The sequence below is a fragment of the Typopeltis vanoorti genome, chromosome 4, assembly GCF_054136105.1.
Source record: "Typopeltis vanoorti isolate ZY-2024b chromosome 4, IOZ_Tvanoo_1.0, whole genome shotgun sequence".
NCBI classification, from domain to species: Eukaryota; Metazoa; Arthropoda; class Arachnida; order Uropygi; family Thelyphonidae; genus Typopeltis; species Typopeltis vanoorti.
Window position 1 is genome coordinate 34937276 of NC_143552.1, and position 13025 is coordinate 34950300.

Sequence of the window (13025 nt, forward strand, 5' to 3'; positions counted from 1 at the left end):
AAAGGAAAATGTGTAGTCTATCAAGCACAAAAACTTGGGTATGTAGTGAATAATTCGGAACAGTTTGGTGTTTTAAATATTATATCAAACGTATTAACGTCTACTCTATGTTTCTGTTTTTGTAGATGTACCAGCACAAAAAGTGGACATTTTTTTCTGTTTAGAAGTGTTTTTTTTTTTTAAGTTTCATTTATAGGCTTGATGATTAAATGAGTCATAGTATAGAACACATCTTCGTCTTAAGAATGTACTTTTATGAAAAAGGTTTTCATGTTAACGTATTCTTTTTCAGAGCCTATAATGAAATGACAGATTGCTTTAATAATTATACTTCGAAATATTTGACGCCGATGCAAAAAGAATTGGTTGACATAATAGATGACTTACCAAGGCAGAATATGAAAGAGTTTTGCACACCAGGATCGGAATCACAGACTGGTAAGTTATAGGTCAACCCATCAATTCCAATTTGGTCAAAATTACATATTAATAATATACTACTTAAGGAGCAACAATTTGTTTCCTACTAATTTACGAATTCTGGTTCATCACTTTTTTCGAAACAAACTGATATGCAAGATTACGTATTGCGTAGGAAATTCTGTAATAAATCTTAATATGGAAAGAGTCTGTTAAAGCATCTTACAATACCTTATATTCTTAAAATTATAACATACTGGCAGATATAATGTGGAATTACCTTTGTCGTTTTATAAAGGAGTATTGATTATAGGTTATATATAATCAACACGCCCTTATGTTATGTAATACGTTATGTTATATAATGCTTTAGATACGAAACACACTCACAATCCAGGACCCCGTCGAAACCAAATAACTACGGAAGTGCTCTGTAGGTAGCGCGCCTTTTATATCAGCAACTCCAGCTAATCGTCCGGTCAGGTAGTGCAGAGGGTGGCGTTATTAGTAAGGAAGGGTCTCATAGTTTGGACACTACGGTCCCCCTTTCACAGTTCAGTTCCAGTGTGAAAGTGTGACAATTTTACAGGTTTAATAAAAATATAATAAATGTTTCAGAAGTATAGGATTCTTTGTTATTTTCTTTTCAGAATTTCTAGAAGTGTCTCCATGTTTAGCTGAGTACCTATCCAGCGATGACAGCAAAAAATGTATCCGGGATATACAAGCAGTGATGGAATTCATTCCAAACGAAAAACCAGAGAGTCGCTTAGCTTCTTTGTGCTGGTGAGTATGCTCAATAGCCGTTCATAAGGGTATAATAGCATAAAACAGCGTTCACAGTCGCGCATACGAGTGTGAGAGAGTGGAAATTTTATGGACATTTATAACATAAATTAAGCAACATAATATAATTTTGGACTTAACATAAATTACATACAGCAGCATTTCCTGTAAATGAAAGGTATTTTGCGATGATTTCAGATCACTGCTTAGATATATTATTTCTGATTTCCATTGAACATTCATGCTCTGATTATTATTTATATAAAATAAATAATGATTTAATTAATAATATAGCCGTTTATTCACTGTAGGGAGTAGTTACAGGAATTTTCCCCGTAGATTTCTGAAGGATGTTTTGTGTAGATAAAGTTCCTTATCTACACAAAACATTTATTTTTGAATTTCTGGACTAAGGAATCTTAGTCCAGAAATTCAAAAATAACGACTGCATATCACACATGATTACATGCGTATAATCGTAAGTAGGATTAAGAAAGGGTGATAGCTGTGCATTCTTATTTCTCCTTTCACCTATAATCAGCAGATAATGCACTCATCTACTGCGATGGGAAAAGGCAGAAAGAGAGAGAATAGCGTACTGATTTAAAAAAAAATAATAATAAATTATAAAAAATAATAATAATGAAAAGGCCTCGCAATATTTTATTTTAATAATCACAATTTTTATTTCATCTCTTTTAACCATGTTCAAAACCATCTGAAGATGAGCAAAAATATTATTTCCTATCTTCGCCATAAAAAAAACACCTTACGACACCAATATTAAAGCTTCTCTTCTTATTATTATTCTTAATTTCTTCTTTGGAAGAAACACAGATCAGCAATTGCTATGAAGAATATTCTACACAGGTGGCACTTCACTCATAACTTATGTTTAATTTTGTAATAATAAAGGGATGTTGAACCTGTGTAATAATTCGGAAAATGTGTTTACTTGCATTGCGTAGACAGTCAGAAAAAAAAAAAACATTAGGGGTTCGATTCCAGTTTTTTATTTTTTTGAGCTGTTTCTGAATTAATCGATTATCTGCACATACACGCAAGTCTTTTCTTTTGAAAACTCTTATTTTTAACTTCTCAACTCAAAAATCGCAGAGTTATCATTATTTTAGAAATTAAATTATCCCAGATCGGACTTAGGACCACAAGATATCTGCATTATCTACATAATCGAGACTTTCTGCGTTCTCCGCAGAAAGTCTCCATTCCATGAAAGCCTTAAGCTCACTAGCAAAGATGATGAAGAGCATCTGCCTACTTCGTATGGGACTAAAAGACGTAAAAACATTTATTTAAGTTTTAAACCCCAGTATAAAGATCAAATATATGAAGAAATAATAAGAAGAGCACAAGTAATTCGATTTACCATTTTTATATTGTGCCAAATGAGAAGGGCATAGCATATAGCGATTATCAGCGTGTATATTTTCACCATTTGTAGTGACATCAAATTCTTTGATGTCACCACAAATGGTGAAAATAAACCTCATTGCAAATCTGAACGTATTCAATCAAGATGATCATAGAAGGTGACATGCACATTCTAATTGTCAAAAATTTCTTACTCTTGCTAAAAAAATAGTTCTTACTCACTCTTTTTGTTTCTCTGGAGTTTCAGTGAGATGTTATAGTGCATCTCTTTTCTTCCTTTTAATTTACTAAATGACTTGAATTCACTCATGAAAAGTGTGAGATGACATTTTCTTACTTAAAAAAACAACAACTAGCACATGACAGGCCGTATTCATCGCCGTCTCCTGTACGTGTGATTATTCAAAAGAGACTATTAATAAGCATAATGATATAAAATTATTCTCCTTCAAGTGTTAAGTTGTTTTTTTTATTATTGCCAAGAATCTTTTTGCCGCTCCTTTCACGCAAAATCTAACCACCATTGAATTTAGTGCACGCCATGTTACAAATATTATGAAAATCCGACTGTTTAATTAACTCCTAGCAAATTCAAAACTCATCCAAAATACACAATTCTTCTATTAAAAATTGCCGTTGCTAGTCTCACTCTTCCTAAAATTACTCATGGATTCTCCACATATCAGTTCTTAAAGATACTAGGATTTTCTATATCTCTTCCCAGGAACTTCCGTTGCTCAGCGAGTTACGGAAATACTCTTTGGTTTGAAAGACATGAGTTTCAATCCTGTTTAAGGAGTGAAGAATTTCAAAACTGAAGGTGAGTTGTCGTGACTCATACGGAACTGGCGGAATTTTTCCAGCCTGAAATTTGCATCCGGCAAAACAGGCAAACCGACCAGAGGAACGTATGCAATTAACAGATATAATATACTGGCCTCACAGCCTTACTCTTTAAATATAATTCGAAATGACAACAGTAATAGAATAGATATAAAGGAGAACTGGAATGGTTCTTAATTATATCACCATCTCAAAGTGTACATTCTTGAAGAAGCAAGAAGATATTACAGAAAAACGACGGTTCATCATGTCCGTCCTTTTTCTGTCCGTCCAATAATTATCCCGACACTCCTGTTATTTGAAGTTATGGAACATTCCAGGATTGTTAATAACATAAAAGACGGTGTACAGATAGTAGGAAGCAGTATTTCATCATAGCAGTTGAATGCAGGTGGTATGGAAACATGACGTGAACTCAGTGACTTCGAGAGAGGTGTCATCGTGGGCTGTCACATTGGTGGCATGTTCATACCTGCCACTACTGCTCAACTGGAGCATCCAAAATCAGCAGTTAGAGATGCGATCAACAAATGGAGATGTTCTAGCAGCACTAGAGCAGGAAAATACCCAGGACGGCCGCTGAAAATGACTGATAGAGATAGGAAGGTGTTAAAACGGTAGCATGTAAAAGGAGGCTATGTTATATAATGCACAGACCATCCTTGATGAGTTTCAGAGCCCCAGGAATACCATGGTGAGTCTAATACTGTACGAAAAAAGAACTCTATTTACTGAGTTTCGACGGGAGAACAGCGGCACACAAGCCGAACATCACAACAACGAACGAACAAGGTGGCTCGCCTGGCCTGGTACAAAAAGCGTATGAACTGGACAGTTGACCAGTAGGGAAAAATTTTACTCTGGAGCGATGAATCAAGGTGTTTACCTGTTTCCAGTCTGATGGCAGGGTGTGGGTGTGGAGGCAGTCTGGAGTTGTACGCGCAGTAAAGTTAGGTGGTGGAGGAGTAATGGTGTGGGCTGCATTCAGCTAGTTTGGAGTGGGACCATTGGTTGTTATTCGTGGTTTCACGAAGGCAGCTCAGTACCTTGATATTCTGGATAATCAGGTGTTACCTACACTGTGGAATTTTTTATGGAACGGACCCGTGTTACTATCAAGACGACAATGTCTCATGCACAAAGCTGTAGCTGTTATGGAATGGTATGAAGAGATGGGTGTTAAACGACTGCCCTGGCCTGCACAGAATCCTGACCTCAACCCCATCGAACATCTCTGGGACGAATTGGAGCGGCGATTGAGGTCAAGAGCAGCACGTCCTCGATCTGTCACAACTCAGTGCAGCTCTGATAGAAGAATGGTGACAAATTCCACCTGATGTCTGCTGCACATTGCAGCAGACATCAGGTGGAAGGCCTCCCTCAAAGGGTGCAGGAGGTGATCAAAGCCAAAGTTGGACATATCCGATATTGAGGTTCACATACTGATATCAATTGTAAATTGATAAAGTATCTGGACAATTATCGGTAGATAATCTATTTAGAATTATAAAAAAATTATTTAATCAACGTTTAGTGGGGGGGGGGGAATACCTGATGGCTGGAATTTATCTTATATTTTGCCCATTAACAAAAAAAAAAGGGAAATGTAAAGGATATGAATAATTCCAGGGAAATAAGCGTACTGGCATCCATTAGTAGACATTTGAAAATAGTTATAAAACATCCACTGGAAGCCCAGATTTACACTAAAATTTCAGAACAGTAGGGTGAATTTACAAAAAGGAGAAGTAATGAATGGATAATATATCCATAATTAGCCAAATGTAAGAAAAGGTGTGTGCGAAAGAACGAGAAAAGGCATATGACTCGTTGCCAATATTCAACTGTTGAAGGCAAATGAAGGGAATTATTTACGATTTTTGCCGACAGCCACGTGATAATAGCCCAAGACTATTATCACGTAATATTATTATTACATCACTAAAAGTTAATACAGTCATATGAAATTAGATCAATTTTCTCGAATAAATTTTAAATATGACTTCTTAGCCATATTCAAAATACATACCACTTTCAATGTGTTTTCATACTGTAAACATATTTGTTTTTTAATTTTTTTTCCTCTCTGTTGAGAAACTAATTCAAAACTTGAACTGGAATTATTGTCAAAATTAGAAAAAAATGTCACATTTTCTATTAGTCTTAACAAGAACTCAATGGAAATGGTCTTAAAGTTGATTATAAATATTTTGGATAAATTTTAAAAGTTTATTATTATTAACATGTTTTAATTAAGTTTAAAGTGGATTTTAGTATTCTAAAAATTTCCAGTATAAGAAACTCAAATTTTAAAAAGATTAATTTCAGTGATTTTCAGTTCATTTTGACTTTCGCTGACGTGTTCAGATTGGTTCAATGTTTATATAAAAATAGACAATCGTTACTAAATTTTTACAGCAGTTTACAACGTGCCATTCTACCTTTTTTCTGTAAAGGAAAGTTTAATGTATATTAATATGACAATTTTGAAAGTTTTTAACAGAGAGATTCTCTTCGTGAATTGCAATAAATCTAGAGTGGAATTCTTTAGTAAAACAATAGTGAGATCCCATTCGCCTCGTTGCCTAATTTAAGACGACTATTATCAATTAAATTTGATTCAGAAATTATGTTACAAAATGGGCACAAAGGAAACAGTAAAAAATGTAATATGCTGATTGAAAGGAGACATTTATTAGTATTAACTGAAGCTAAATGATATAATTAAATTCGTAAGAGTCAGTGGGTGACTTTATTTACTTCTTATTTTATTTCTTATGGTGTAAAGAATCTTGGATATTTTCTTTCCGCTTAATGTTTAACCCTAAAAGATGCCTAATTTCATTACAAATTTAAACCTGTCTTTTAAACTTATTAATCTATTCATTATGGTAACTTGATCTTTTATCATTTATCAGCGGTGTTACGAGGCTATTCGGCTGTATTGAGACTGATGTGGAAGCAAAATGTAGCAAAAAAGCTGTTGAAGTATTACAACACGGTATAAGTTCATTGCTTGGTGATCTGCCTAACTTAGCTTGTGGAACTTTCGAGCCTGCTGGACCTAAATGCGAAGGCCATCTTCCTGCTGCTGGAACAGTACCACAAGGTGCAAGCTCCTCATCACAGCTCTCCAAACTTCTCTCTGTTTTCTTAGGGAACTAGAGATTAGACGGTACAGTCTGTACCGGCTTGTCTAACAATGCTGTAAATGCACGATTCTGTATAATATTACCATCAAAGTGTTTTTATTTCAATAAATATGTTACTTTTCTTTTGTCACGAATGATTTTTGCAATTGGGTTTCATAAAAGCAGTTTACATTCAACAAAAAACAAACAAACAAACCAGAATCTGTAATCCATGATATTTTTTGTATTGTACTTTTTTAGTTAATAACCGTTATTTTTCAAAAAGAGATCATTTGCGCTTAAAGCAGTGCATGCTGTTAACATTGACCTTTTTATGAATTTATGAAAATATTTGACGAGAAATGGAAAAGTGTGATTTAGTCTTTTTTTTTTTTGAAATTCAATCTCATCCTCCAAAAAATTAATGTAAATACCTTTTGCACAGTAATATCATTGATGAACTAATGATCAGAAGATAATTATGGAGTTCTTTTCCTTTGATTTCACACAAGGGAAGATTTTAAGCAATTTCAGATTTTACAATCAACAGGATGGTCGTCTTACATTATGGAATGGAACTCATCTATCACCTGAACACTTTCATAAGCATTGATATTTGCAGCGTAACTTGGATCCTTCAGGTTTTGATTTTATAACGGAAATGTTATTAGCTAGGCCCACCAGACCGAAAAACTTAAGATCTGTAAGAGTTTCAGTCACCGGAGGTTACTTATCTACATTATTTAAATACCATGGGCGAGCTGAGGCTTAGATAACTTAGAAAAATCACCACAACATGGTGTTTTCATGATTCTTCAGACTTTCTCTACCTATTAGGTCGTCTGTGATTCTAGCCATGAAAATCATGTACTACCTGAAATATCAATGAATTACAACATAGTGTTAACTGAGATATCGCTGAATTTTTTAAGTTGATGTATCCGTTCAAAGTACAAATTGGCAAATAGTTTTTTGCATTGTCTGCAGATAAATATTCTTACTCAAATAAAGAGCTAGTATTCTATACTTACGTCTTTGATTTTAATAAACGTAGCTATATTTATAAATTATGTACAACTATATATTTACACTTCAAACTGATAAAATAAATCAAGACATCAAAATTTTGTTAAGAAGAACATCCATTTTTCTTCAAGCATTGAGGGAAGCATGAACACGCAAATCTTTTAATTCATTCATAATTGGAGAAAAAACCTCTCGCATTTTCATGCACACGCGAGGCAGCAATAATATTAATAATAAGAATTGAAGTTCTTCTGCAATGACCATAAGAATAACAAGGTTATTTCTGTTTGATAGCATAACCAAAATGGGAAATAACATCCTAAAGGGATAGAAAAGAATTCAAAACACACCTGTTGATCTTGAGGTAACAAACGTTCTCTTTCATCAAAGAAGATATCATGGTCTCAAATAATCTGGCTGGATTCAGTCACCTGTGGTAACAGAAAAGCATGTTTGGCCTTTAAATATTAATACCACATTGGCATCGATAGTGCTTTTATTTATAACAGGCATTTACAAAAGACCGAGTATATCATACGACGTAAAGAATGTAAGGTCTAACTACGTTGATCACACAAGACCTTTAGTGACCCTCCATTCTGTTGATCATCACTGATTTGTGCTCTTATGATTAGGAACAATTATTAGGAACGATAATTGATAATCTGCTTGTCATGTATCTGATCTTTGAAGATCAGATACATGACAAGCAGATTATTGTTAAAGAAGATACAATCGCGTTTGCAACGAGAAGTACATAAACAAATATTTTTTATTCAGAGTTTCAACTAGCGTGTGGAAAACGTCATCTTTTAATGATACTGGACCCTCCACATGGGTAAGTCGAAAATTCCTTGTGAACATTTTTTCATTTGAAATATATTAGTGTAATGAACGTTCAAATGAAGTATTAATGTCTTTTTAACATAACCTTGAAACTTGTTGAGCCACGTTTCATCGTTCCACGAGGTGTTTGGATGTCCACCTGTAAATACGGATGATATAATATTTCTTTAACAGTTCATGAAATATAGAGATATTCATGATGCGGATACATTAGCAACGTCTGTGTCAAGTTCCCAATGTATTGTATGTATGAAGACATTTCTCGCTTATATCAGTGTTTCCCACGTTTTTTGGATCATGCCCCACCTCAACGCCTCAAAGATTTTGATGCTCTGCCCCTCTAGCTTAATAGTTAGCCAAGTTCTGAAAAAGTATAATATAAATTTAAATTAAGGGGATATTAAATCCCACATTGTTTTTAAACCGAATAAGAAACTCAAAGATTGGAAGAGAGTTTCATGCCGAATATAGTAAACTATAAAAGTATCGGCGATTACTAGCGTGAGCTAATGCACGTAGTCCAAGTACGTAGTACAAACTCGGGCAACTCGCAGCAGAGGTGATAAAGTTCTGATCGCTATTCTTGGTATTTTCCATAATGTAAAACACATTTCCAAGGAAATGTATGCTGTTATTACATTATGGTGGGAGGTCACTACTTAGACCGGTTTCAGCCTTTATTGAATGTAAAAGTGAAACGGGCTCTAAAAATAAGACGATCCCGAAAGAGCGCCCAACTCTGCATTGTTCCACTCAATGACAGGCTCACCTCGTCACCGAGAACTTCTCAGTATTGACTCTACCCAGTGGCAGACTCATCCCACCACCAAGCAGAGCCATAATCTCAGAGGTGGCTATTGGCTCTTTATATTTAAGTATAATATAAATGTATACTTTAAATAAAAAAGGAACATATGTAAAATTGTTTTTAATTTGACTTTTTTTAATGAATATAAATTTTATATTACACTTTGTATATTATAAAACATAAATCGAACTGAACTCGGGAAAATAAAATCCAAGTTAATACGATCCTTGAGCTTGATGTCTGCTGCAAAGAGTTTTTATTTGAGGTACTAATTTAGTAATTTTCAATCTCAAATCCCCATGGTTTGTGATATCCAGCTGATTTATTATTTTCAGTAGCAAGACATTTACAGTGCTAAAGCCACATTCAACTAAATATGACGACGGGAAGAGCAACAGTAATTTTTTTTTGCAAAACTAGTTGAATTTCGGTATTTCGTTTCTGTCTCGCTAGAAAGCCATGCCATTGTTCCTTTTATGTTGAATAAAGTTCTCATAGACTCATCATTTTGCTTTTCTGAGAGTTCTTCTTGATACTGTGTTTATGTTGACTGCTGTAATAGTGTTGTCAGCTTTTTTTCCTCGGAAAGTCAGGGTTGCAACATCGACAATTTATCACCGATAGAGTTTTGAGTATATCGGTGATGAGGTGATGAATGCAACATCATTTTCTAATTGCCCCAAAATATTAAAATTGCCTTCTGTGGGGCGTACGCCCCACGTTGGGAAACACTGACATATATAGAAGGAAGCAATTTGATGAATGTCACTTCCTATGAAACTATAAAAATTCCACTTTTTTAACCTCTGCAGTGGACACCAAGAGGAGTGACTCCATATTTTTGAAATGTCATAACAACCAGTTCATTTCGTCATCTACACCAATTAATATAAAAAACACATTCAATATATGAAAACACGTTAATGATAAACTTTCATTTCTGTAGGCTGAAAAATTCATGCCTAAAATATGTCAAATAAAAAATTGTCAAAGAATTTTTGAATTAGCCTTGCATTTAATTCTCAGTTCTGGCTGTAATTTGAATTCCTTTTCCGCTGAGCTACCTTCTTGCTGCTTAGTTATGGTTCGAAGTCATGCTCTAATTCCTTTCAGTCATGAGAGGGCGCTACCAACAACCTCTCTCCCGCTCTCTATCTCTGCTTTGCTATTTTTTTTAATTTATTTTTTCCTTCCCCCTGTTCATTTCTTTTCATTTAAGAGAGAATAATATGAAGAATATGAAATCGAAGTATTAGACATATTGGTTTTATATGCAGACCATTACATTATGCTGTACGTCCCAAACACTTTTTTGGTGCAATAACACATTGTTGTACATCACCAAACGAAACTTGAGCATACATCAGTGCTTTATTAATATAATTTTATTGAATTAAACTTTTTTTAATTTATTTAGAAATGGAAAAGTGGGTCGCTTCCACTTTTCCTTTAAGATGTAGGACCTCCTTTCGCTGGGATGACAGCAATCCTACGGGGAATACTTTCCACTAGCGTACGATAATGATCAATAGGAATATTGGACCATTCTTTCTGTAGGAATGTAATGAGGTCCTGGGACTGTTGTTTGAAGGACGCCCCTGACTTCACCCTACGCTTCAGTTTATCGCACAGATGTTCAATAGGGTTGCGATCAGGGCTCTGTGGAGGCTGGTCAAGTGTGGTGACGTTCATATCCACAAACCACATTGGTCGACGAATGGCTATTTTTATATATTATCCGTCGTAGCACCGTACAGATGTTCGGTAAGTATGAGGAGTCGTCCACTGCTGGTAGCACTTGCAGTTAACTCCCTGCGCTTCCATCTCAGTATGGTATCACTGATTGTTGACCTGCGATGGTCCAATTTGTCAGCAATATGCTGAACAGATAGGCCTGCCACATGGCATCCTATCACAATGCCTGTTTCAAACTCCGTCAGTTCCCGCCTCGCAGCCATTTCATCCGGACACCGTTGCACTGACTTGGGAGCATCATATTCCTCCAATTTATACTGGCTACAAGCACGTGACTCTTTACATGGCGCGATGCACACCTTGCCCCTTGGAGGTGGGTGTTTACTGACATCTTTCCAAGCAGAGTGTATTTATACCCGGGAACTGGTGCTTTTCCTCCCGCTAAACAGATCAACTGATCTTAACACAGTAACTTCTTATGACGGATTTTTGTATCCTGAAGAATGTAGGTGCAACAATAGGTAATAAGCAGCTACTAAAACAAGCAGCAAGTAATTATTATTAGAAGATACGGTATTTAACTGTATAATCCTTTAATATAAATTATTAATATCCTATGTATGTGCATATTATTGTGTATCAAACCTTGCTATGATAAAGTACATCATTACTGTTATTAATGCGTGTTATTCTAAATAATTAATAAACAAATATTTGTCTTGTTAATGCAACAGAAAAGGAATAGGGACACTGTACAGTATATATAGAGTGTGAAAAATGAAATAAAAACATATATTAAAAATAAAAGTTAAAACTTAAGTAAATTACCGGATGCAAAATAACGTAAAATAAATTTTAAAAAAAATGAGATAAACAAATAAAGAATATGAAATACGGTGTTTTCATTTTATTTATAAAATTCCGTTTTATTTTAAATGAAACAAAATAGAAAATTTTATAAAAATAGTATTTGATATCAAAATTAGGTAGGTTAGGCTTAAAAATCGAATCTTTAAGATATAATCTACATTTAAACATCTTAAGAGTAAGATATAGAGAACTTACTTTCAGAGTAACACAGAATTGATATAATCAAAAACACTGAATGAGTTTCTGCATATTAAAGCGCTTATTCGCAGCGAATTTATATAACGCTGTCCAGAGGATGTTTCGATATTTGCCCTTCGGTTATAAACATGTGGGTTCAAATCTTGTCAAAAAATAGCAACCTTTTATAATGTTTTTTTTTTTTTTTTTAGTTTTAAAATAATTATCTGTTCTCACACAAATGAAATTCATTGAATTCATAGACATAATGCACTGATAGCTTTCTAAACACTGGTAATACGAGAACTTAACCTGAGGAAATAGCCCTGATTAGTCAGGAGCACCCAAGTCTGCAAAACCTTGGGTGCTCATATTCTGCAGCCTTTATTTTGCAAAATAGTGTTGTCATCAAATTACTTGTTCGCAACTGTAGGTGGGGGCAGCAATGTTACTTTTACCAGGCATTATTATAGAACCTTGTTCTATAATAATGTATTTTCAAGGGGGCTAGTTTGCCTGTTGTGATGGATGAAAAAACCTACTACTACCGTATGAGACCAACCAACTCTCCCTCCTTCAATAAAAAGAAGGTTCTTCATGTCATAGACGGAAACCGAGGCTTTTTCAACCAAAGGGCTCCGTTCATCCAAACCAAGGGCATCCCTCCATACAAATCAATTTCAGTTTAAATACTGATAAATAAAGCAAAATATTTCAAGAACGCATCACATATAAAAAAATTAGTTATGATATTGTAAAAGACAGTGTAAAATCGCATTTTTATTTATCATTCCGCAAAATAGCTGGAGAACACAATTAACAGAAAAAATACATTCCTCTCAATTACGTTTATACTTTTTTTGTACAATTTCCTCCGTATTTTCTCAGAGCACCCCTGCTGACTTATTTCCTGGAACTTGCAATATGATTTCTCTATTTATTTAGTTATTTATTTATCTATCTATCTATCAGTATTTGTTCTCTGTTTATCTATGTGTATTTAGCGAGGTGAAAGGATACGTAACAATGTC

At 34.5% G+C, this 13025-nt stretch overlaps 1 protein-coding gene across 1 annotated transcript in view; it reads left to right on the top strand.

The window, feature by feature from the left end:
* Window positions 1–6606, top strand: part of LOC150107219 (uncharacterized) — a 28637-nt gene extending 22031 nt beyond the window's left edge. Inside the window, exons 3-5 of the mRNA XM_090391723.1 lie at window positions 293–438; window positions 1071–1206; window positions 6360–6606. Of these exons, the coding sequence (XP_090247849.1) occupies window positions 293–438; window positions 1071–1206; window positions 6360–6606 (529 nt within the window). The remainder of the gene's footprint in view (window positions 1–292; window positions 439–1070; window positions 1207–6359) is intronic.
* Window positions 6607–13025: the final 6419 nt, after the last annotated feature.